This window comes from Centroberyx gerrardi, chromosome 19 (assembly GCF_048128805.1).
Source record: "Centroberyx gerrardi isolate f3 chromosome 19, fCenGer3.hap1.cur.20231027, whole genome shotgun sequence".
NCBI classification, from domain to species: Eukaryota; Metazoa; Chordata; class Actinopteri; order Beryciformes; family Berycidae; genus Centroberyx; species Centroberyx gerrardi.
Genome location: NC_136015.1, coordinates 19,697,395 through 19,722,654, shown reverse-complemented (window position 1 = coordinate 19,722,654; position 25,260 = coordinate 19,697,395). Strand labels below are relative to the sequence as shown.

The window sequence follows — 25,260 nt, the reverse complement described above, 5'->3', positions numbered from 1 at the left end:
GAACTACTTCCTTTTCAGTGAAAGCAACAACCCCAAACCAAAGTAAGTACCTTCAACAAATACCTCCACACACCAAAACCCAAGACAGGCACTCTCTGTCCTCTCTTCTTTGAATTAAAAATTGAAAAGGAAACAGAGAAGGTAGTCGACTGGCAAATGGCCCAAATTCCCCTCCCTGTTTACATGCTACAAAGCACTGAAGACACAGTAGGTAAAGTCACTAAAAGAAAAATGCTCATGCGAGACTTGGCCCACTTCAGTCCTGTGGATGTCAGTCAGATTCATGTCGTCTAATTACTTTAACAGCTTCTACCGGCAGTGTTTGGCCGATCGTGGTTCCATGGAAGCTCTGGAGTCCCCAGGCCCACCGAGGCAGAGCGGGACGATGTGAAAACTTGAATCTTCGCCGCGGAGCTTCCCGTCTCCCTCTGGCCCTGCCTTCCTCCTCCTCCTGGGACCAAACAAGACCGCTCTTCTACATCTCCGCAAACAAGGTCAAACATATTTCAGGAAGAGTCATGGGAAAAGCTAAAACAAATAACAGCACCATATGGCCCTTTATTTTTCATCTAGAGTTGATCTTGTGATAAGATTTTAACAGCGTCCAGAGAGCCGGCTTGCAGCAGCCAGCCTACATTTATACTCCAAGATGTTGATCAAGGGCAGAAACTAACTGGTTTGATTTACAACCAGCTGGAATGTGTATTATTGTGAAAGTAAGATTAGCATCATTGGTCTGGAGTGAGATAAGCGGTAATACTTTTTCATCAGCAGTCAGTCCTGTCTGCATCCACTTTTAAGTCCATTTGTTACTTCTGGTGTGTTCACCCTGTGTATGACGTGTGTTTCTTTTTTTAAAAAGCGGAGCTGCTATGATGCATGACAAATTGCAGAGAAATGTGACAAAGTTGAATCGTATTGTATCGAACCGTATTGTATCTCATCTTATCGCATCATATCGAATTGTATCGCATCACATCGTATCGCATCATATCGAATTGTATCGCATCGTATCATATCGTATCGTATCATATCGTATTGTATCATATCATATATCGTATCATATCGTATTGTATCATATCGTATTGTATCGTATCATATATCATATCGTATTGTGTCGTATCATATATCTTATCATATCGTATTGTATCGTATCATATATCGTATCGTATTGTGTCATATTGTATCGTATCATATATCGTATCGTATTGTGTCATATCATATATCTTATCATATCGTATTGTATCGTATCATATATCGTATCGTATTGTGTCGTATTGTATCGTATCATATATCGTATCGTATTGTGTCGTATCATATATATCGTATCATATCGTATTGTATCGTATCATATATCGTATCGTATTGTGTCGTATCATATATATCGTATCATATCGTATTGTATCGTATCATATATCATATCGTATTGTGTCGTATCATATATATCGTATCATATCATATCGCATCATATAACGTATCATATATCATATCGTATCATAGATCGTAGCGTATCGTATCGAATTGTATCGCATCGTTTCATATCGTATCGTATCATATCGTATTGTATCGTCTCCTCTCCTCTCGTATCGTACTGCATTGTATCGTATCATATCGTATCATATCATATCGTATCGTATCGTATCGTATCGTATCGTATTGTATCGTATCGTCTCCTCTCGTATCGTATCGTCTCCTCTCGTATCGTATCGTATCGTATCGTATCATCTCATCTCATCTCGTCTCGTGTCGTATTCTGGCCCCTCCATTTTCTTGTTTTTCAGATATTATTAATGTTCACCCACTGATCCACCCACAAATGCTCCTTTCTGTGTTGCTCCCTAGCTCAAAAAGTGCCTGTGTGCTGTGGATCCACACATTTCTCAGTCTAATTTAAATATTCTGTGTGTATGTGACGCTGTAAAGACCAGGTACAAAGTATTTCAGTGAGTGTCAGGATTAGACAGGGAAAGAAACCCAGTCTAAACAACAGCTTGATCACCCTTTTGGAAACTTTTGTCCTGTTTGGCCCGGAGTCCGACTCTACATCATCTCGTGTCCTCAGTGTTTCTGTTCCCTCATCATGACATGGACACTAGCCTGGCACAGCCTCCGTATAAACACAATCAGACCGGATCAGTACAGGGCTTCAGAACTGTAAATATTTATGCGGATTATGTAAGTAATAATAAGGGAAAGTCTGCATGGGACGACCCGCAGAAAAGCAAGTCTTCCAAAAGCAGAGGCTTTTTGAGAGAGAGGGCGGAAGGCTTTTTCAAAGGAATATTTTCCCTGTTTGTTCTTTGTTTTTGTTTTTTTTCCCAAGTCAATAATAGAAGATTGACTTTAAGATGATTTTCTGTTCTTTTGATTTTCTTTCAGCTCCTTGCTCCACCATGCAAGAAAAAAATTGTGTGGCGTGATATCTCGTGTTTCTGATTTAGTAAGTTAAGAAAAAAATCACAGAATCCTGGCAGAAATATAATTAAAATCACAAAATAGGATTACTTTCAATGCTCTCCTGTAAAAAGAGCACTTAAGCTTCTGCAGCCCAGGGACAGACAAAGACTCTTTTGTTATTTTTTCTTTCTTAAACATAGCGCAATCTTGGATCTGCTTCCTCTAGAGAGACAAGCCAAAGATCCTAAAGTGTTGATAAACTCTTGACATTATGAAAAGTGTGATTCATGTTTTTTGCTCATTTAGAAAAACACACCATTCACCATTCATCCTCCTTTGAAGACATATTTTTATTGCTTAGAGTACTGCATTTTGCATAAGGTTACATCACTGCACGGTACAGTGGCAGCGATCGTAGAAGTCCCCCATCATGCATCTGTTCTGCATGAATACTGCAGCAGCCACTGTGCCCTATTCTCTTTCAAATGTTAAGCAGAAATGAATATTGTAACATAAAACTAGATTTATCTAAGATTTGCAATTGATAGTGGCTAAAAAAGAAAGCAAAATATTAGTTTTTGCAACAGTTCCTATTCAACAGGGAAATTAACATGCAGTGAATAGTGGGACTTCTAGGATGGCAGGAAGAAAGGCAGTATTAGATCTTGATACAGTAAAATTCCTATAAGGCCGACAGTACAAAGGTAGAAATATAGTTTCCAAGCATAGCTCATAACATTCGAATATGTATAGCTAAAATAAAATGTATTTGCTGCCTTGCTGCCTCGTAAAAACGTGTTATAAAAAGGTGGATTATCATTTGAATACACCACTGAACTTAAATTAAATGCTTTCATATCTGATCTACTGTATAGTTTAATTCTTTGATGTGCAAAACATACATTACAAAAGAAAAGAAAAAAAAACTGTCATACATTATCACAGGTCATTTATGCAGAATTTATACATACATTTCAATGTGCTTTAGGTTGACAAGGGAAGTTGAGTTGATGTAAATACTGAAATAGCTTTGTATCGCTTTTATACTGTGGGTGAATTAGTAGGATGCAGTGTTCATGTGCAAGGCTGAGGTTGAGAAGTCTTCTGCTGGTGTTTTCTCAGCAGTGTTTAGTATTCGACGGGTCAGGTGCAGAGTTTACAGATGGAAGTGGTGTCGGTGGGCGGTCAGTCGTCGCTGTTGCAGTCTGCACACAGGATCTGGTCCCGGTCGGGGAAGAAGCCGGCGCCCACCAGTGACACGGAGCAGCGCGAGCATTTGAAGCACGGCTGGTGCCACTGCCGCTCCTCAAAAGACACGTACTTCCCATCTCCAAACCCTGCGGATACACATCCAACAAATCAGCAACTAATGCGTGAATGTATTACTGTACAGAGAATCTTTTTATTACACTAGCAGTCAAAAGGTTGGACACATCTGATTGAATGTACTATGTTTTTCATTATCTTAAAGACATTTTGATCTAAAGGCTTATGCTTAAATGCTTGAAATTAGTTTCTTAGACAAATATAAATAGTGAAGTTGATGCCTATGTATGAATTTCTTTCCAAAGCCTTTTGCCTTTCCATCAAGGCAAAGGGTGTCTACTTTAAAGAATCTAAAATATAAGATAGTTTTGATTTGTTTAACACGTTTTTGGTCACTGCATAATTCCATTTGTGTTATTTCATAGTTTTGATGTCTTTACTATTATTCTAAAAAGAAAAATGTGTGTGTCCAAACTTTTGACTGGTAGTGTACCTGGATGGAAAACTGTGTAAAAACTCACTAGACACCTTGTGAATATAACATATAATTATATTTTAACTCAAGATAACAGCGTGTTAGCAGTTGGCAATAATATTGAGGAAGCACTGCCAGTTCTGTGTACCAATTAAAAGTATTGGCATTCAGGTCATAGCTGTAGGCTACACCACTTCATTTACGTCTTTGCACTGGCATGCAATGTCTCTTTGACTAGGCTAGTAAAAAGGCAAAGATAGAGAGGGAGATGGATTTGATATTAACTTTGTTTTACCTCATGTCTTTCCTCTATGTTCACTTAAATAAATGCTGCTTACTTGGTTCCAGCTCAGAGAAAACACCCACTGTAGCAGACTGGACTGTTGTTTTAAGAAGAAAAGAAAAAAAACACCAACTGTGGGAATTAACTTCCTCCTCCGCTGTACACTCCACTGACCTGTGATGGCCGTGTTGCAGCCGGCACACTTTTGGGCGTAGAGGTTGCTGAAGCACTTGACGCAGTAGGGGCTGTCCCCCTGCGAGGTGAAGGGCTGGCCCGCCAGCTGCATCTTGCAGCCCGTGCAGAGGAAACACTCTTTGTGCCACACTTCGTCCTTGTAGGTCACTCCTCCTTTGGCCAGAGCCTGTTGGACACGGACACACAAGTATCACTGACCTGACCTGACTTAAAGTGATAATCTGTTTAACATATATTTTAATATACAGTACTGTGCAAAAGTCTTAGGCACCCTAGATTTTTTATATAAATTTTATCTTAGATCTATATTTATTTGTTTTCTTCATTAGTGTGTCAGTAGACTGCTCTTTATAGTATTTTTTTATATATATTTAGAAACTTTTCATTTCATTATTTTTGAAAGCATCTTTTTAAGGTTTTTTTTTTTTTTTACATGTGCCTAAGACTTTTGCACAGGACTGTATATCTTTGGTTAGGGTCAGCGCTCATTGCTGTGGTGTTTCTGCACTGCACTTCCCAGAGATCACCTGTCAATCAAACAGTGAGTCCAGTACTGTGACGTCTTTTTCTTTCGATGAAGTTTGAGTTTCTGTAGTTATTGGTCTTTTCTTTGTCTGTTCATCGATGGTGGCTTTCGCTGCTCATGCTAACTACCCAGTTCTTCTTCTATTTATTCCAAACAAACTTTCCCGGGAAAGACCTACCAGACACCGGGTGTTTAGAACAGCAAATGTAAAAGCTTTCATGAACTGGGGTTGAATCACTATTGTCTTATATCAATCTGCGATAGAGAGTAGCAAAACTGACGTTTATGTATATGAAAATGTGGTGGATTATCACATCAACATCTCATCTATAGGCCTGGTTCACCTTTTTGCAGTGGCTGCATCGAGGGGCAATCCTGCCCTCGTAGCAAGGCACGCAGTAGTACTCGTTGTTGTCTGGGATGAAGGACTGGGCACCGATGGCCTTGTCACAGCCGCGACACACAAAACAGTCCTCGTGCCACGTGGAGCCGCCATACTCCAGCTTCTTCGAGCCTGTCAGTCAAGAGAGAGAGAGAGAGAGAGAGAGAGAGAGAGAGAGAGAGAGAGAAAGGGCCAGGAGATCGAGATCATTTCTTGTTGTCTGCGTTATTTATGGCTTTTCTGACATTTGCAGGTTTGTGTGTCATGTCTAGCATTTTAATCTCTGCGTCATTATTATCTATTAGCTGTTACGCAATCTGTGAGTGCTCTCACGAACGCTGACACAGCCAAAAGTTATGATTCCATGTGACGGCTAAACCTGTTTTGACACCTTTGTACACCTTACAATTACTTCAGCTTATCTCCCATCAAAACATTCAGATCTGACATGCCATAACAAACCAACGCATATAGGCATACGTGATTGCACAATTTCCCAACACAGCTTGTATTTTACATTTTTCAGCATTTCATAAGCGGCTGTTATTCCATGTGCGTAAGAGTGTGCAGTTTTTGCTGATTGAAATACACGCTTCACTGCAGAGGTAAATAAAAGCTGGGAGCCGGTCATGCCTATGAAAACGGACGTCAGATCTCTTAATCACTGCCCTTGTTTTACGAGCTTTGGGACCTGAAACGCAGCCCAAGGGAGGACGGCGTTTCAAACTTGCAGTTGGCCGCAGTTTTAAGGAGTAGGGAGGAGGAGGAGGAGGGGAAGGGGGCAGCGCAGCTTTTAACTACATTCCACAGAAGAAGAGAAACTCAAGAAAATGACTGTTCAGTTCAGAAAAGAACTGGTGAGTTACAACACCGCACACTGCCCGCAAACCCCGGGTAATTTTCAGTCATACGACACCGCCGGTGCGACGCCGTGTCGTCACTCACAGCCGCCCCGAGCTCAAAACCCTGCCGGGCCGGGAGACATTTTCAGCAAACTATCGCTCTGTCACATCTGAGCTGTCACACCCTGCACAACAAAAACTCATTAGCCTCTTTATCCCTGCCACTGCTGGGTGTGTGAGCTTTCTGGCATCTACGCTTGAGTGGCACGGACTGTTTTATGACTTTGTCCCCAAGGGTGTTTGTGAACTTGGAAAACCCTGACTGGGAAGGAGGATGGAGCGGAGGTTTCTGGTCTACTCCACCTGGCATGACGGTCTTGTCGCAGGCCACGCACTTGGAGGAGAACTCGTTGCAGTAGCAGTCGTTGCACAGCAGCGCCTCCTCCTGGCTGGTGAAGGGCTCGTCCGCCAGAGAGCGGTCGCAGCGGAAACAACGGAAGCAGTGTTCGTGGTAATGTCTGTCCTCGTAGAAGAGCTCCTGGAGGGAGGGGAGGGGAGAGGAGGAGGAGGAGGGGAGGAGAGGAGGAGGAGAGGAGAGGAGGAGGAGAGGAGGAGAGGAGAGGAGAGGAGAGGAGGAGAGGAGAAGAGGAGGAGAGGAGGAGAGGAGAGGAGGAGAGACAGGGTCAGGACAGAGAGATACAGCATTGAAAGACCACTCAGATTTAAAGGAGCTCTATTATAGGAATTCAAATTTTCCTCTGATTATATACATATATGACCAATGATGTTTTAAAGATTTTTGATTTTTGAGTGGTTACATTTTAAGACTAACTAAACCCAAACCCAAATCTACGTAAAGTTTGACATCAAATGGTAAAAAGCATGCTACTGAAATTGCCATCTGCTATTGGCTGGTCTCTGTTGCCAGGTGATGTCACCACCTGTTGTATATAGAAGGTGACATCACCTCGCAACAAAGATCAGCCAATAGCAGATGGCAATTTCAGTAGCATGCTTTTTTACATTTACATGTCTGGCTTTACACAGATTTGGGTTTGGGGTTTAGTTTCTCTTTAAAGTTTTTCAAAAATCCATCCTTTTATAAAGGCCGTTTCAGGTTAAATCCAGCCAACGCATCATAACTGGACTTGGTTTTTATTGGCTCCCACAACTAAGCAATTACTGAACTCCTTCCATTCAGCTTTTGAACTGACACACCCACTGGAAAGTCTCCACTCAGCAGGTTTACATCATTTTAATTAGAGGAGCTGGTGTTGTCGGCCAATCAGGGCCCAGCATTGTGACTGTTCTGCCTGTTAGGACTTAAGTCTATAAATCCATTCAAGAAATACCCTTTAACTAAACTCTATTTATTTGCAAAATATCATCCAGAACATTATTCTTATCCTGAGCCATAGTATAAATATAGTAACCCAGATCCTGCAGTGGAACAGCGGTTTCCCTCCTCACTACGTCATCCTGCGAAGAGTTAACAAAGGAGCTAAAGACGTAAAAAGGTTATGGTCAAGTGTATTCCCTTTTCCTCGTCATTGAATATTTTCTTAAGCATCAGAATAACCCGTTTCTGTGATTATTTTTTTTCAAACAGCTGCTTGCGTTCCAGTTCAGCTGCAGTTCAAGCAAGCCCTACGATAAATGGTCCCATTGAATTGTGGGCGAAAAAAGAGACTTTATTTTTTCGAGGCATTGGGGGTTTTCACAGAAACAGAAACAAGCGAGGGAGTGGGACAGAGAGGGATGAGCGCCGTTACGTATTGTGTGGAGGAGGGAGGGCCAAAGCAAACAGGAGCGTAATTTACTGCCAGTCCCTCACAGTGAGTCCATAACTCACAGGCCACTGATGGCCCCGTGGCGTCTGTGGGTGTTTCCTTCAGGCCCGTGTTTTTATTTTACACTAACCAAAAGGCCTAGGGCAGCTCAAGGGGATTACAGACATCTTGGTATTCAGCAAAAGAGCGAGAGAGTTATGTTTTCCAGGAACTCCAGCTGGTCTGTAGAAGCCACTATAATTGAACGAAACGGCCAATATACAGTCACACATACACAGACACACAAATATACGCATCCACGTACGTTCACTACCGGTCAAAAGTTTGGACACAAGTTTGGAATGTACTATGACATTATCTTAAAGCCATTTTGATCTAAAGGCTTATCCTTTAATGCTTGAAATTTGTTTCTTAGACAAATATAAACAGTGAAGTTGATGCCTATGTATGAATTTCTTTCCAAGGCCTTTGCCTTTCCATCAAGGCAAAGGGTGTCTACTTTAAAGAATCTAAAATATAAGATAGTTTTGATTTGTTTAACACTTTTTTGGTCACTGCATAATTCCATTTGTGTTATTTCATAGTTTCGATGTCTTTACTATTATTCTAAAATGTGGAAAATAGTAAAAATAAAGAAAAATGTGGCATGTCCAAACTTTTGACTGGTAGTGTAGATGCAGTTGATACAGACAACACACACACACACACACACACATATACAAATTGTGAGCTTACCCTGGCGTTATGTCCTATGATTTCCTTACATTCTTGGCAGGTGTTGGCATACAGGCGGTCATAGCAGGGGATGCAGTGCGGGTTGTCCTCCACCTGGATGTATTTGCGTCCGTACAGGGACTCGTTGCAGTTTTTACAGTCGAAGCGGTCACTCATGTTGTCTCAAGTCTGGCTCACCTCCTGAAAAAAAAAAAACACAAGAGGAATCACAGGCACGGCTCAGCGTTCGCTATCAGCAAGCAAGACGCAGGAAGGAGAGTGTGGGCGAGTTGAGTAAGATAAGTAAGACAGAGAGGGAAAGCAGGAGGGACAGAGGAAGAGAGAGAGACAGTTTCAAGAGATACAGAATGGAGAGACAAAAAGATAGACAAAAGATAGAGAAATTACATTTTAATGAGATTAAACTGCCACACAAAATCATTTAGAAACCTATTTTGTCTTCAAAACCCAAGAAAAGAAGACGTAGACTGAGAGGCATTCACATGTAAATACTATGGTTAAACATTCTTCAAAAATGTTCCACATACAGAAAACTGCTTCAACCACTGAGAGCGGAGAAAGGGCTGAGTGAACATTTGCAGAGAGAGAGTTATGGCCGGTTCACTGTAAATCAGCAATGTAATGATATAGCTGCTGCTCCTATTTCATCATTACTCACTAACAAGTGAAAGCATATAATGTCTTTCCTTCTCCTCCCCCGCATTGTTGTAGGAAACCCCCTGCGGCACTTTGGCACTGGGAAAGAACCACTAAACAATATTAATTGTTGGGAGCTGAACTGAAAGAGCTTTCTCTATTTCAAAGAGTCTCTAGGGAGGGCTTTTCATCTGTGTTTGGCTCACTTTTAAAGGGCAATACCACACATTTAAATATGTTATTCTTTTTGTCAACATTCTCATCAGTCGGTATGAACTTGTATAACCCTCTTCAGCATCGGAAACCAGATCACAAAGACTTTAACTTGAGTTTTTATACCCAAAGGATGTAGTGTTATTTATGTGTATATAGTGTTATGTGTTCTATGGCAGTGTCACCAGTTAAACCAGGGATAAAATGTACCCATATTACCAGAAAATCCCTCTGGGTCCTCTCACGGTCACCTTTACCCCGTTTCCCCTATCATTTTCTATGGAGCAGCTCCAGATTTTACATCTTATTGATGCCACAGGCTCAAGACTAAGCCGTTTGGTTTCTGGGGAGGAGTTGTTCGTGTTCACAAATATTGATTTGACTATCTTCAACCATGGAGACAGCACCTTAGGGAACACTTCTTCATTTTGACGGTATTACCCTTTAAAGCACAACTACCCATTTTCAACCTGGATCCTATTTTCCCATAATTTTCCATCATATTGATTTACCAGAATCTCATCACTTGCTTCACTGTAGAGCTACTTAACGTCTTGCAGCTCTCAGTACAGTCTTATAGGGCCAATAGAGACAAAACGAAACAAAATGATACTTGCTCTCTTTTTTTAGCTCATTCATGAACTTTCACTATTTATTTCGCACTACTTTACACACTGGCACATGTAGTCAGGCAGCCACAGCCGTCCAAAGTGGTAAAGCGCTAATGCAACAACCAAAGTAGCATCAAAACTGTACGAGAAAGGCATAATTTTACATAATTTTCCTTTGCATCTTTTTACCAACAAGTCTCATTACACAACGAGGAATCAATGTGATTAAAAAGACATACTTTGGGTGCTTTTAGGGCTATATTTATATAAACATAAGTAGCTCTATAGTGAAACAATTGACAGGGTTTTGGTATGATTGAAAAAGATGGAGAAATAAGGTCCAGGTCTAAAAATGGATGGAGTTATGCTTTAAATCAATGGAGACTCTGGAAAATACTCTCAAATGACATGATTGACATCTGCGGAAGCACTGGTGGAAATATGTCTGAAATGTTCACTGACACAATAACATCATCCTATGGCTATTTCTAAACTCAGTGGGGAGCTAGCAGGGTATGTGACCCCAGGTCAGATACATGTACAGCAGTAGCAAAGGGAAATGAGTGAGGAAATGAAGTGTGGATGGCCGGGTTAGAAGAAACTTTGGGACAGCTAAGACAGAGCAGGAAGAGTTCAGCAGGATCTATACAGTGTGGAGGAAGATTATGGATGAGACTGGTAGGACACGACCACAGAAAGGTCTCCAGAGTTTAGGTATACATGCTGAAGAACGTCTGGATCATAGCATTTACAAAGACTCTAAAGGCAGACACATAAATGTTTCACTTGGAAACGTTTTTTGTTTATAATTTTCCCCCCTCTTTTGGGCACAGAGTGGTTTTGACATGTTTCCAGAATGTCAGAAAAGACGAGGTGGGTTCAACAAAGTGCAGCTGAGAAACCGTGCGGCTTTGATGAGGGAGTGAAACCCTCCCTGGGGACGAGGACTCGAACCCCCCACCCCTCCCACCCCCCGCTCTCAGCACAAGTTGACGTCACAGCTTCGGTCGAAACGATGACTGAACCCAGGACGCTCTGCAAACTAATGAAGGCCACTTGTTTTCTCAGAAACAAAATTCCGCACGGCACCCTGCGGTCTGATATAAAGCAGGGACTGGTAAGAATTAAACATCGCTCATGAAAGACGATTCACGTTCCACAGCGCTGATTTTTACAGGTATCACGCTTAATGCTCTGGAACCATCTGGTCCATTAAGAAGTCAGCTTGAAAGCGAGGTTTACATTCCTGGTGTCTGACTGCCGGCCGCTATCAAATGTTCTGTTTCTAATATCCAGTGATGCTGCACATTTGGGTAAACACAAAAAGGACAAACACAGTCTACTGTCGGTCATATCTTCCAGACCGTGCCAGAACCAGACACTCCCTTTCCTTCGCAGCTCTCTCAGAAACTACAAACTTTCCATAGATGCCTTGGTAGCTCCGCACTCAGTCCATTCCACCACATCCCTCCCTGCAGATAACAGGGCTGATTCTGCCTAAAACGCATCAAACAAGGTCAAAGAAACATGAACGAAAACCAAACAGAGACAAAACATCACATCCTATGTCTGCTTTGTGTCAGTTTGCTGTCTGGGTGGGGAAATCAGCCCAACTTCCCCCCAAAACGTCTAAAGAGGTTAAGGTTTCTATTCTAGTCCATCCATCTCTACGATGAATGCAGTGATACAACAATGGCTTTCCTTCCGGACATAGTCCTCTCATTCTGCACTTCTTGTTTCTTTTCCTGAGTCACAACATCTGCGAACACGTTCTGTGGTCTCCAGCTGTTGTCCCTGATCAAAGAGTCCTTTAGGCTCCAACTATCACTATAGGATCATGCCAAAATGCAGCAGCATCCAATTAAACTCTATCAATCTTGGAACCAATCCATTATTACTTTAGAGGTGGTGATACAACAGGCAACTTTTTGGATAATGTAGATGAGCAAATCTCATAGCAACAGGCAAGTGAGAAAAAATGGTCCAAAATCTATTCATATATCTCCTTGCAAAAATATGACTAGCCCTGTGAAGAGAGAACAGAAAATGAATGAATGAATGAACGATGTGACTACAGCAACAATCCTGAGTCTGCTACTTGTTGCCCAGTAGAATTGTCCAAAAAGTTGCCCTGCATATCACTGCCTTCAAGTTGTATATAATTTACGTAAGATCCTTACAGGCTAGAAAACTATGTGACTGACAGTCTGAATTATTAAGAACCCTTAATGACCTGAGAGACTTTTAACTGTGTTCACACTGCGAGCAACATCATCAACAAGTCACCAGAAGTCCATTCATTTCCTACAGAGCTGAGCGACCTGGGAAACTCAGCTGATTTATGGATGCTCAAGCTTGTCAAGAAAATTTGGCCACGGCTAAACTTTTCGTGGCCATCGGCCTTCAACAGCCAATCAGATATCTGTGCTTCCTTGTTTCCCTACTGATGTGATTTCATTTCATGAGTAATAGCTCCACCTGGCAAGTGCAAAATGGACGAGAAATTGAACTCAGCCATTCAAAGCTCCCCAGTTCTCCACAACTTTTGAAAGATTTGAAAGACTACAAGAATAAACATCTCAAAAACAAAGCTTGGAGAACGGTTGCATCCAACTTTGGGGTTGACGGTAAGCTCTCAAGTAACATTATTGAGTTTTTTCTGTTTATTTTCAATTGATGCTACATAATTAGCACTTGTTAGCTATGTTAACTCATTAAAACACTGCAACAAAAGGCAAAACCAAAGCAGCAAAAAATCGGAACTTAATAGCTGTACGAGACCATTACATAGATGCAATCAGAGCCTCTCGCACTGAATAGAGTGAATAGAATAGAATAGAATAGAGCAGTGGTTCTCAACGTGGGGTCCGGGGACCTCCAGGGGTCCTTGAGGGGGTTCCAGGGGGTCCCCAGCAAATTGATGAAATTGTTAAACTTCAGCATTATTTCATTTCTAAGACGTTAACACAATTAGAGAACGTAGAAGAACGACTGTTTTGATCATAGTTTCTCTGTTATCTCTCTACCTACAATACAGATACCGTAGTCATGGAATTCTGGACAAAATCATATCTAACAATATAAATATTCTCAGATTTGGGTCCGAGAGACAAAATCTCATCAAATGGGGGGTCCGTGGAACCTAATGTGGACTCAATTAGGGGTCCTTGATATGAAAAAGGTTGAGAATCACTGGAATAGAGAATAGAGCGACACATCGACCAAGTTGCTCGCTGTGTGAACACATAGTAAGAATCTGCTGGGTTCATTTAATCCACACCCCATCCAGACTGTCTGGCAGCAATAGCAACTGTATAAAGTGTTGACTCTCATGTAGCTAGCACCCAGTTGTGGAGCCAAATGAGTCCTCATCCTCTTGCAGGTGTCTCTGCCTGGCTGGGACCAAACACACCTCCATCCATCCTGTGTAAGTGCTCTCTCTCTCTCTCTAGTAGCACACTGCTGAAACAACACAAGCCCACATTTCACACCGATGAGTGGACATGTTGAATTCTTCACCGATACACTGTCCATCCCGGTGAAAGATTAACCGCAGTCACTTGGCTCTGAACGCTTTGTACTGGGAGCCAAATGGCAGCTCTCTCCCAGGCCCAGGCACCAGGCCTCCTGCCTCCTGCCCCTTCATGGCTCGGCGGTGTTGTTTTCTCCTCGACAACCTGACAGTTCCTTACGACCCGAGCCAGGAACTCTACGAGCCGTGAGAGCTCTGCTGGGTGTTACTGTTTATTTTCCCAGTGGAGGAATTTAGACTTGTGTCGGAGGTTTACAAACCAGAATATTCCGTGATGATTCCGCTGTCACACGCAATAAAGCAGCGCCTGCATCCAGTGGAACAATTAAGTGGGTAAGCGTTAAATCTGTCATAGCCGCAGAATATTAATACATGAATCATGCAACGGCTTCAGTGCCTCTTTGGATGACGTTACCGCATTCCCCTCTTGAACTACCGGCACCTGAGTCTGAGCTGTACACCCTCCGGCCTGTTTTAAGGCTTTTTTAGCTGTTGTCATATCCTCTCTGATGCGTGTCTGCCTCAACTTACAATCGCTGCTTTCTCCAGCACTGTAACCAGCAGAACAGGGAGGCTATGTGGGCAACGAGCGGAAAACAGGAAAGTGGGTAACAGCAATTTAATTACCACCCCACTTTCATGTTTATTTTCCACGAAATGGATTATGGTGCTGGATGACCTGTGGAGCTCAGAACAGTCCTCATATTGTGTGACTTTTTGGGTTACACAACCTCGACTTGGGGAGTGAATGAGAATATTGACAGCCGCACAATGCTGTGTGGAGCGTGTTATCAACAGACAAGCCCTGAAGCGTAGGGGGGGAGGGGGGGGGAAGCAACACCCTCTCAGTCGGGACCGTAAACTGTTACTGAGAAAATACAAGGCCGGTCCCTTATGGCTGTCAGATGACTGCGCTCCCTTTCATCCCGGCACAAAGAGCCTCAGTCTGGTGTGGTTTCCTGCAGATCACAAGGGCAATTTCAGCCGCACGCACACAAATCAAAATGAACAAGCGTCGTACATTTGTTGTCTCCGATTAGAGATCTCATCATCGAAGTTTTCAACACTGAAGATGTTCTGCGATACCGAGCTGGCAAAGCTGTAGCCTTCATTTTGGCTACTTGAAAATCAAAAATGGCCGCCATTTCTTGAGTAACATCTCTGTAAGGTCACTTCAGTGTCAAGGATTCAACTGCAATGGATAACGAAGAGGCCGTGCTTTAATCTGCATGATGCAGTGTCATTAAAGAATCTGTTTCTTCACCTCTGCACTCCACTAAAAGCATAATATGATCCGTGTGCTCTCCACTAGTCCACTAATGACACTTAAGCAGCAACATTAAGCCCATAACTAAGAGGAATAAAAGTGCTATTAATGTGAGAATATGTGCTTGGCTGTTTTTGGGTCTCCAGCTGGCTGTTTGTTTACTCTGTGGAACAATGTAGGCTGCAGCTGGGAGACTCCTGAGGATCCCAGGCTTCACCTCTGCTGTCTGCTGAACCAACAAACAGCCGCTCAGTCAGACAACAAGTAAACAAGTCACCGCCATGCCAAGACTTCAGTGCCCGCTGAGTGAGTTAAAGGTCGGGTTCCTGTGCTCTACAAATTGAAAAAGAAACAAATCTAAATGTTCCTGAGAATGAAGAGCGACATGAGAAAATGAGAAGTCAGGGTTTGATTGGTCTGATCAGGATTACAGTTTTTTCTATATTATATATAAATATTAAATCAATCTTAAATCAAGAGTGGTCATGGATTATCTTGCAATGAAGTTGTATCTTGCAATGAAGTATCTTGAGTGAAGTTACTTTTGGCAACGTTAGTTGTTGCACTTGGATTCTACTAAAGGGGAAAGCTGACTGATGCAAATAAACAGAGTTTAGCCTAATCTGAACCACCAGCAATTATTATCCAAAACAAATACACATGTAAACGTGTTTTCCCATCAGCTGCCAGCTGGCAGCAGTGTGTCCGGTTCAGTCTTGGGTGTTAATGATATCAACTGTTTGTTTTGTGTAGGAGAGGCCGGCCTGCTGCCTCTGTTTCATGTTTGCTGGTAGATTTATTTGTCTTTGATTCTGAGTCTCATCTTTGTGTTTGAGAAGTTCAGGAAAGCTGATGTTTCCTGACATTGGAGAGTAGAGAGCTGGATTCAAACCCATTCGATTGACATGGTTATGAGGTCTTTAAATAGAAGAAGAAGAAAAGGCAATGGTACTTCACTGGAGCAAATGCATCAAGGAAGAAGCTAATACTGGTCAAAGTTGAACTTTTCCACCCTGAATACAGATAAACGACGTTGAGATGAAGAGCCACTGAAGATGTCAATATGAAGACAGATGGATTTAAAAAAGCTCATGTACTTCAAGTTGAAGTGTTAAGCATGAAGCATTATAATCCAGACAGATATAAATCCTCACATCCTCACATAATGATCTTTCCTCTGCATCTCTACAACTCTTATTGTTGCCTCGCTCCAGGCTGTGCAATAGGAATGGGAAATGGAAAAAACAGTGATGTGAGTGATAGTGACTCATCCAGGACTCGTCCCTGACAGTCTGCTCCTATAACCTTCAGTCTGCTGGCGACGCACAATCCATCTTCTTTTAACTGTTTCTGTCTCCAGCGATCGTACACAGGCCCGACCTTCGCCCAGCGCAAGAATTTCGGGAGGAATGTCACTGTGGTCGAAACGTGGCAAAATCATGTGGTTTCAACACTGAGACGAAAAAAGCAAACAAATGCATTTTTCTTTCCGCCCTCTGTTTTCTAAAAAAAAAAAAAAAAAAAAAGTCAGGAATTCCTTTCTCTATGAAAAAAATAATGCCACCCCCCCTTTCTGCAGAATCAATCCTGCAGGGAGAGAAAACATCCAAAACTGAATTGTTTCACTGACTCTCTAATGTGTTAATTTTACCCAAATGGATTGGAGCATGATGTTGCTATGTGAATGGCGTGCGGTGAATACATGGAAACTAGTAGTAATGGTGCCAAGGGTGTTGAGTCTCCAGAACTAAATTCCTTGTAATCTGAAGTAGACATGACATCACTCTATCTGGAGAATACTGAATGGCTTGTTCACCTCCAAAAAAAGAGTAACAAAATGATGTGTCAGTGCATCACATGCTAATATGAGGCACATTAGACAATGATTTTGCTTTCATTATCATTTCGTCACAGATGTATTACCTCATGCAGACAAGGCTTGAGGGGGGAAACATTAAGAAAAGAGATGGTTTACTCAAAGCTCCCCTTGTTCTTCTCTCCATTAATCCTGCACTTCAAAAATGATCCACAGGTTTTATCCACAGGTCATGGGTATCAGTTACACACCCGGGCCCGCTCCGGCCCCCAACCCCCCAACATCCACTGCTTCCTCAATCTAAAGAAAGAAAGAGAGACTACATCCTTTTCAGTGCATCCTGGAGGGGGTGGGGGGGGGGGGGGGGGGGGGGGGTCACATATTTGAAATCATGGCCTTATGTTGTGCAAGGCTTTTAGATACACAGGACTTGTCTTCAGGGTAAGTGTACCACAAGTCCCATCAACTTGTTTGGCATATAGATGCTTTCATGCAAATAAATATGCTTTCACTGGAGTGGGTGTACATTTTAAAGCCTCTATATTTATATACTCTTTGTGCCAGCCCATTACACTCTGAGTAATGACTGAAAGTGGGGGAGAAGATTCAATAATGTGCGGTTTCACCCAGCAGCAGGTGAGTGTGAGACAGGTGTGGACCTGCGTGCGCCTCATTGTGGCTTTGGCATTCAATCAATACATCAATAATATTCAATTCTACACATACAGCCTCACTATAACACATTTCAAATGCATTTATCATCTGCATATTTCTTAATTTTTTCATAAAGATGTAAATTGGCTAGACAAAACTCACCCCTCTTTGCGCATCAGCACCCTTTAGGAGACGCGGACTCTTGTCTCTGGAGGATTTTGCCTCTGGCGCGGAGCAGCTTGACGCGCTCGTCCCGTTTGCAAATGACAGATAAATCCTCCTCCGGTGACTCCTGCGAGCTGAGAAGTGACGGGCTGGTCTGATGCATCTGTGTGTCTGAAGTGCGTAAAGCCAAGCCACTCTTCCAGTCACCGCCCCTTTCTCTCTCTCTCTTTCCACTCCCTCTTTCTTTCACCTTGTGCGGAGTTCAACCCCAAGCAAGTTGGCATCTAATTAAACAGTTTAACAGGGGGAAATAATATAGTGTAGACTTTTTGGAGATGTTATGGTGTTTACGTGTAATAATGAGAAGTGTATCTGGTGGCTTCTAGTTGAGAGTGCAGATGTAAACCGCTTTATCATTTCTCCCAACGAAAAATCACTATAATAATCCTATAATGTGATTGTAATACCACTCAATAGTGAGTTTATAGTGAGCTTAATGTAGCCTACTCTATGGTATTTTATCGCATATTTTTTACTGCGTCTTATCTCATTTTGTCTTTTGTGTTTCTATGTTTCTCTATTGTCTCACTGCATTGAATTTCCCCGTGTGGGATAATAAAACTTTATCTTATCTCACTATAATATTCATATGGGCTATGTAGGCTACTGTGTGTGTGTGTGTGTGTGTGTGTGTGTGTGTGTGTGTGTGTTGTATGTGTGGCTGAAAGTGTATTTTCTATATGTAGGCTATTTCCATATCTGTTTATTGTCACTATTTTTGTCTTTCAATGTGAAGCACATAGAGCTTACCTGTGTGTGAAATGTCTTGAGCTATCCCTATTCCTATAATATTCCTACAGTATGCCTGTAGGGACTTACTGGGACATTCTAAATATTATTCAAGTATTCATATAATTCTTTTTCATTTCCATGCATGAACAACACCATCACCTCCCAGCACAGTTGCCATCCATCACACTGGATGTGGATACAGAGCAGCCACCTAAAGCCCTGCACTGTTGCATCGTCTCTCAGTCTCAAGTCTCGTGTTTCTCTCAAGTCTCGCTCAGCTGGAGGAGATTTTTCTGTGGTCGTGAGGAAACTGCAGGGTCCTGAAAATCCTGGAGAGCAAGATATCATTTTCCCTCTTGTTGACCTCCATTTTCCATAGCGGTGAGCAGGAGGTCTGGGGTTGATTAGAGGCTTCGCTTGTGGCTCCGTCCTGCCACTACCCATTAGGCGAGTCGGGATGTGTGAGCACATGTGATCTGGGCTTCGCTTCGTATGTGTGTGTGACATATTTCAACTTATTTGCACGGCGTGTTGACAGGCTGCCAGACGGCCCGGGCTTCACGCAGGAGGCCCTGATGTAAAAAGAGAGTTCCCTTCTTCTTTTGAATCATGGCACGAGCATGGGGTGAGATTGCCACTCCAGAGGTGTCAGATACTTACATGGGAATATGCTGCCATCTGCTGTTCACACTTCATCTCATACTTACCATGGCTCCAGACAGGGTTGGGGTTGAATGAATCAGTTCCAGTTGAGCTGAGGAAAAATTCCAATTCTGTTCGGAATTTCAGCAAGTTGAATTTAATTCTATGAAAATCCATGTTTTTTTTGTTTTTTTTGTCTTACCACATATGCGATTACAGGTAGTGTTATATAGGGACTTTTCAGGTGGTGTTTGATGCATAACATGTAATCGTAATCCATACATTATGTTTGAATGTATTTGATTTGTTTAACTGTCTTTTATTTGATTCATGTTTGATTTATAATGTTTAGTGAGTCAAGACAACCTCTCTTTAGAAGTTGAATTTCATGGAATTTAATGTAATTCAATTGTTCCTTAGAATATGCATTTTCAATTAATGAATGGCCCCAACTCCGGTTCAAGAGCAGATAGATTCCTAATCCAGTCCTGCAAGTTTGTGTTCCAGCTCTACTTTTGCACACCTGATCCAATTAAGGATTTGATGCTGATTGGTTGAGCAGCAGAAACAGATCTACCTGAACAGGGCTAGAATGAAAGTGTGTGGCCTTTAACTGGATCAGGTGTGCAAGAGTGAAGATGGGACAAAACCCTGCAGGACAGGGGGAACTTGGGGAGTGTATTGGGAAACACCGAGATAGACAGTGGACAGTAATACAGATAAAACAGAAATGAAACCTAAAGGATGAAAAAATAACTTTAATGCTTACAATCTCAGACAAAATAGGTGGAGACATTCACATTTCCCTTGTGTTTTTAAAACTTATTCTCTTTAGGATTAGGCGTCACTCAAACGCAATATGAAATATTATATTACTCTATTAAAGATGTATGTACAATAAAAATAAAAAAAACATGTGGCCTCTGAAATATTATCCAGGTCCCACTCAACTTACGCTGAAAAGCAAAACATCAACTGCTACAAACAGAATCTCTCCATGGTAAATTTGGCCAAGTGTTCATCAGCATCATCAGTTACCCCAGACTCCATTAAGACCAACATTCAGCTGTCTGCCCGCGTCGAAACACCGTAAATCAACAGAGCCTCTAATGCTCTAACTGGCACAGTGAAGGTCTATGGAGATCCTGAGCAGAACACTGGTCACTAGTCTTATGAGTCATTATCAACAGAAAATACACGGAGCGCTGCTGGTTTATAATGAGGGACAAACATTGTGCTCAATAGGATTTTTTTCATACTGGAGGATTAAACCCACTTACAGCACTCCATATTTCAAAGTAAAATGAGCAAGAACATGAAGCGAGTTTGTACGGTCGCAGAATGTATAATTCATGGAAAAACACTTGGACCCCAATCTCTGGTGAAGTCAATGGAATGTTTACACTGTGCTTTAGTTTTACAGCAAGTACTAAAAAATGGTGTCACGAGTGTCTTCCACAAATGCAGAGAATACACAGGATTAATTGGCCGGTAAGGTAAACACAGCTAACAGGGTTTGTGACATATTCACACCAATAACTCTATGCAAAAAAAAAAAAAAAAAAATAGGAACCAAACTACTTATTCAGTTTTTTGGCATACGTCGTCATCTGTAATAAAATAAATCTCAGCTACGCCTGAACAAACAGACAGCTGAAAATATATTAGGCAGTATTATGCAGTTTACTCAGAAATACAATTAGTGACAAGGATGTTGAGGAAAACTATTTTCATCAGCGCTCTGTCCAAAGGTTTTTTTTGTTTCTACCCAAGATATTTCTTCTGCTTTCAAGCCAGAAGTAGGAGAGAAGCGGGCAGGTCAGGTTTAGTCCAGAGGCTTGTGCGGAAGATCTTTACTTTTTTCTCCTCCTTCCTTTTTCTCCTTACTTCTTTCTTCCTCCTTCTCTTCTTTCTTTTGTGCAGAAAATACAGGCCTCCATTGATCCTCATCATTCTGTCACAGATGAAACTGATATGTTTATCAGCTGCAGCTCAGCTTCTCAAAATTGATTTAACCTCCAGCATCTGTGGCACACGAGCCATGTGTCAGTTTCGATATTATTTTTCCACCTGCGCCCTCACAGCACTCCAGGTAAACCAAAAGAATTACAGTGGCTCATCTCCTCTTCGTCCTCTAAACAGCGCTTCCATTCAGCGCAGCATACTTCAAGCCGGCCAGACTGTTGCTGGACGAGCCAGCTGGCTTCCGGCCCGCCTGCGGCGTTGAGGAGCCGACTTCAAACACCTCATGGATGGCTTTGCGGAAACAATGGAAATTGTAATCGATCAAACCTGCGAATATAAGAAATAAGACAATTACAGCATTTAAATTCCACAGGAGACTGAGCCTTTTCCGTGTTAAATACAGCGTCCAAAAAGTCTGGAATCATAGAGATAAGAAACACCAGGGCTGAAAGAAAAGAAAAAAAAAAAAAAATCGAATCACAAGTATTTGACAGAATGTTGCAATTGTGATTTAAACTGTGATTCATATCATCACAAGTTCTTCTTGTCATACATTTTTGTAGAACTTTAAAATTGTTTAAAGAAAAGTGATTGTTAAAAAAAAAGAAAAAAGATGTTAGTGCAGGATTTACTGAGTTTGAGTATGATGAAAGGTTTTCACCAATATTGTATTGTATTGTGTATTCATGGTCCAAAGATTACCCGCAGCACTAAAACACCTCGTTCAGAATGCATTTTGGACACCCCTCTCTCTCTTAACAAATTGCAGAAATTCATATTGCAATTTCATTTTTTTTTTCCCGATTCATTGTTCAGCTCTAAGAAACATCAAGTATTGTTTCTTGTTGCACTTGTTTTCTCCAAACACACTAGTTGTCTGGTAGGCCGACTGGTCCGAGGCGCCACTGTTTCTAGTCTCTGAACTGAGTTGTGGGTCCGAACCCCATTTCTGACAAGCGGTTTTGCTTCTCGTTCAGTTAGCGGCTCCAGACTTTTTGATCCCAGACTTTACAGACACTCTGTATGATCAAACACTGTCAAATAATGCAAACTTAGAAACCAAACTGTTTATAAGATCCGAACTGCACACCTTTCCTCTCGAAGCTCTCCTCTCTGAGGATACAGACGAGAGCGAGGAACTTGGTGACCTCTTTCAAGTAGAGGACTGTGGTGTTGTTGAGCTTGATGATAGCCAAAGACTCCTTGTCATAGGCACAGCCGCTGCCATCTTCCATTAACCTGCCGAGAGGGTGAAGACGGAAAAGCCCCTTTAGACTCTCTGCGTAGAGATTACACAGTCCTTGCCAACACTTTGGACAGAGTATAATCATATAACTCTTCCTACCCATAAATGCAGGAGACATCAATGACGACATCGATCATATCACAGCAGAGCTCGTAGGACTGCATGTCCACAGGAGAGCTGTCTGTGGCGATGTAAATCTTGCTGACAACATCGAACAGGAAAGCCTTCTCAATCCCAGAATGCTGCCAAAACATTAAGGATATAATTATGAAACAGTACAAATGAGAGCTATCCTTTTACAGTGGTTAACTGAAGTATTGCGTGACAGAAATGAAACGACATACAGAAATGAAAATGTTCAAAAGGTTCTCCAAAGTCGGCAGCTGAGGAATGAGCTTCTGGACGACTTTACTGAAAGCCTCAAATATGGAGTGGTCGTAGATGCTGGTCAAGTAGAAGCTACGGGGAGAAGGGGAGAGAAAAGTTAAAAATGCCACAAATCGATGGTGTCACCACAAACCACTTAGGCCAAAACCCAAGACTTCCTAGCAGCAGACCTCTGCTGTGAACCACCTTGGCTCTGATGCTGGAAGTGACGTCGCGTCCACCGTCAAAACACACAGATGTAGTGCAGAAGATGCACTGAGTAACTGGATGATGAAGTAGAAGAAGCACTTTAACATTTGCTATACCAAGCCCCCTTTATCAATAACTTACTTCAGTGGAGTAATGTTTGCATATTTTCCCACAGATGAACATGCTACAGAGCTAGTTAGATAAGCTAACATCCAAACAGACTGGCTATAAAAAGGAAGAAGAAACTTCTTAAACTCCAACATTAGTTGCAAGAGTTAATGAAAATCAGGGAATATTTCAAACTGCACTAGGCAACTTTGCACATCGGCAGCTCCAAATGGCAGCCAGATGTAACTGCTGAATAACAAGAAGTCATGTGACGTGACGTCAGTTAACTGCACTTCTGCACTTCAGCTTTCTCTGGAAGGTGCACTCGCTCACTGCTGTTTAGAAGACAGTTTGTATCTTGTTCTTGTGGACAGACACCAGAATTTAATCTGGGCAAACAGGGTGAAGATACAGGTCTCAGTTAGTGGGGATGGGACACTCTCTATTGTGCCCCCACTCTGTGATTTGGGCTGCTAAGATGTGTGTATTCTTAATACAAATCTTGTCTTGTGCAGCTTTAAGACGGTCACTGAGCAGTTGAAGTTAACTTAGCTTAGCATGTGATGTCCTGAATAATACCCATTCTTTTCAACTGATGAAACTGTGAGAAATACTGTGGATTCTGTAGTTTGCTAGCCAAGTAGTCAAGTATCAGGCAGCAGCTCTTTTCGGTGGCCATTTTAAGTTCTGTCCCGACTACAATCACAAGAACTGAGGTGGCTGACAGGAGTGGTTTACAGCAAAACCCTTTTTCAAAATCCTCAGTTATTTGTAACATTTGAAGTCTCTAACCTACACCAACAAACCAGACACTCACCTGAGGTGGAGCTTCTCTAAACTGGCGTCTGCCAGGTCATCGTTGGCCCTCTGGTGGATGTCTCTCTGTGTCTCTATTTTATGGTCGTCTGACAGGCCATCTACTTTATGGATGAACACCTCAAAGTTGATTTCTGGGTTGACTCTGTAGGCCCTGGATACAGTGAGATGTAACCTCCCAAGAGCCTCGACGTAATCGTCCTAATTACAGGAGAGAGACAAAAAAAATGACCCATGATCTTCATTTGAGGCATTCAGCAAAGACAAGGAAGAACTACTAATTAATCCATCCGATTCATCTCACACATGAAGCCTTTAAAACCTACAACACAAGCTCCGGTGTCATCCTACCTGAGCATCGATGACAAAGATCAAGGCGCCCGTTCCATTGAAGATCATCTCGTTGTCGAAGGCGGGGTCAAAGAAGTCCACCTGTCCGGGGAAATCCCAGATCTGGAAGTTGACAAAAGAGCTGCTGGAGATGTCATCCTTGTAGATTTTGTTGGTGCTCTCCAGGAACAGCGTCTCGTTGGGCGACATCTTGTGGAATACAACCTGGGGGCAGGGAGCAGAAAGGATTGTCAATAAATAAATAAATACATACATAAAAACAAAATCCACTGGACTGAGAGGCTTCAACTCTTCATCTCTTCATTTTAAGTCCAGTGGATTTTGTTTTTATTTTTTGTGGACCTGTTACTACCTGGATGACTGAAATGAATTTACACAGACAGCAGAAACTCTATTTTTTAGAGTTTAGGTACAATTTTGTCATTGTCTACTCCTATATTACAATATTTTAGTTTTTTTTAACCTTCCTCCAGAAGAAGTGGGTGACTGGACATGATGATTCTGCTGTTTTTCTTGTAGCCGGTGTGTAATTTACCTTCTGAATCGATGATTTCCCACTCCGCCTGAGTCCCATCAACAGTATTCTCGGTTTGGTGTCAGCTGATGTCGGAGTCTCCTCCATGTCTGCTTCCTCCACCCCATAGCCAAAATCTTTGGGAAACGAGTCCACAACACCGTAACTTCCCGCCAGTGCGGGTTCCTCGTACTGAATAGACATGCTGTACTTTGTTACCTCGTCTGGTTTCTTCTAAATGAGTTCTCCTTAAGCCGCCAACGCGATCTGTTAGCTGGCTAAATCCAAAGTGGAATTTTGTTGTCGATTTTCATAGCTAGCTAGCATGCTAACGAGATAGCAGCTGATCTGTGCTTTACGGTTTAGCTATATGTTCAAATACAGGGCCGTAGCGTATCCACATAGGACACAAATTGTAACACTAATTACCACGGAATTAAATGCCTGTAATATCAACCCTGGTTT

The 25,260-nt window shown here is 42.1% G+C and overlaps 2 protein-coding genes across 2 annotated transcripts; both read right to left on the bottom strand.

Annotated features, from left to right (window-relative positions):
- Nucleotides 1–2,728: 2,728 nt before the first annotated feature.
- LOC139911747 (four and a half LIM domains protein 3-like) lies at nucleotides 2,729–17,926 on the bottom strand. Its single transcript, XM_071899354.2, has 6 exons — nucleotides 17,783–17,926; nucleotides 8,892–9,071; nucleotides 6,730–6,904; nucleotides 5,487–5,656; nucleotides 4,596–4,782; nucleotides 2,729–3,734 (listed from the first exon to the last, which is right to left on the bottom strand). The coding sequence occupies exons 2-6, from the start codon at nucleotides 9,045–9,047 to the stop codon at nucleotides 3,583–3,585; spliced, it is 840 nt and encodes a 279-aa protein (XP_071755455.1). The 5' UTR covers nucleotides 9,048–9,071; nucleotides 17,783–17,926; the 3' UTR covers nucleotides 2,729–3,582.
- Nucleotides 17,927–19,961: 2,035 nt separating this feature from the next.
- On the bottom strand, nucleotides 19,962–25,169 carry rragcb (Ras-related GTP binding Cb). The gene is made up of 7 exons (XM_071899350.2): nucleotides 24,817–25,169; nucleotides 24,282–24,485; nucleotides 23,932–24,131; nucleotides 22,775–22,889; nucleotides 22,530–22,672; nucleotides 22,275–22,423; nucleotides 19,962–21,511 (listed from the first exon to the last, which is right to left on the bottom strand). Exons 1-7 carry the CDS (start codon nucleotides 24,997–24,999, stop codon nucleotides 21,354–21,356), a joined length of 1,152 nt encoding a protein of 383 aa, XP_071755451.1. The 5' UTR covers nucleotides 25,000–25,169; the 3' UTR covers nucleotides 19,962–21,353.
- Nucleotides 25,170–25,260: the final 91 nt, after the last annotated feature.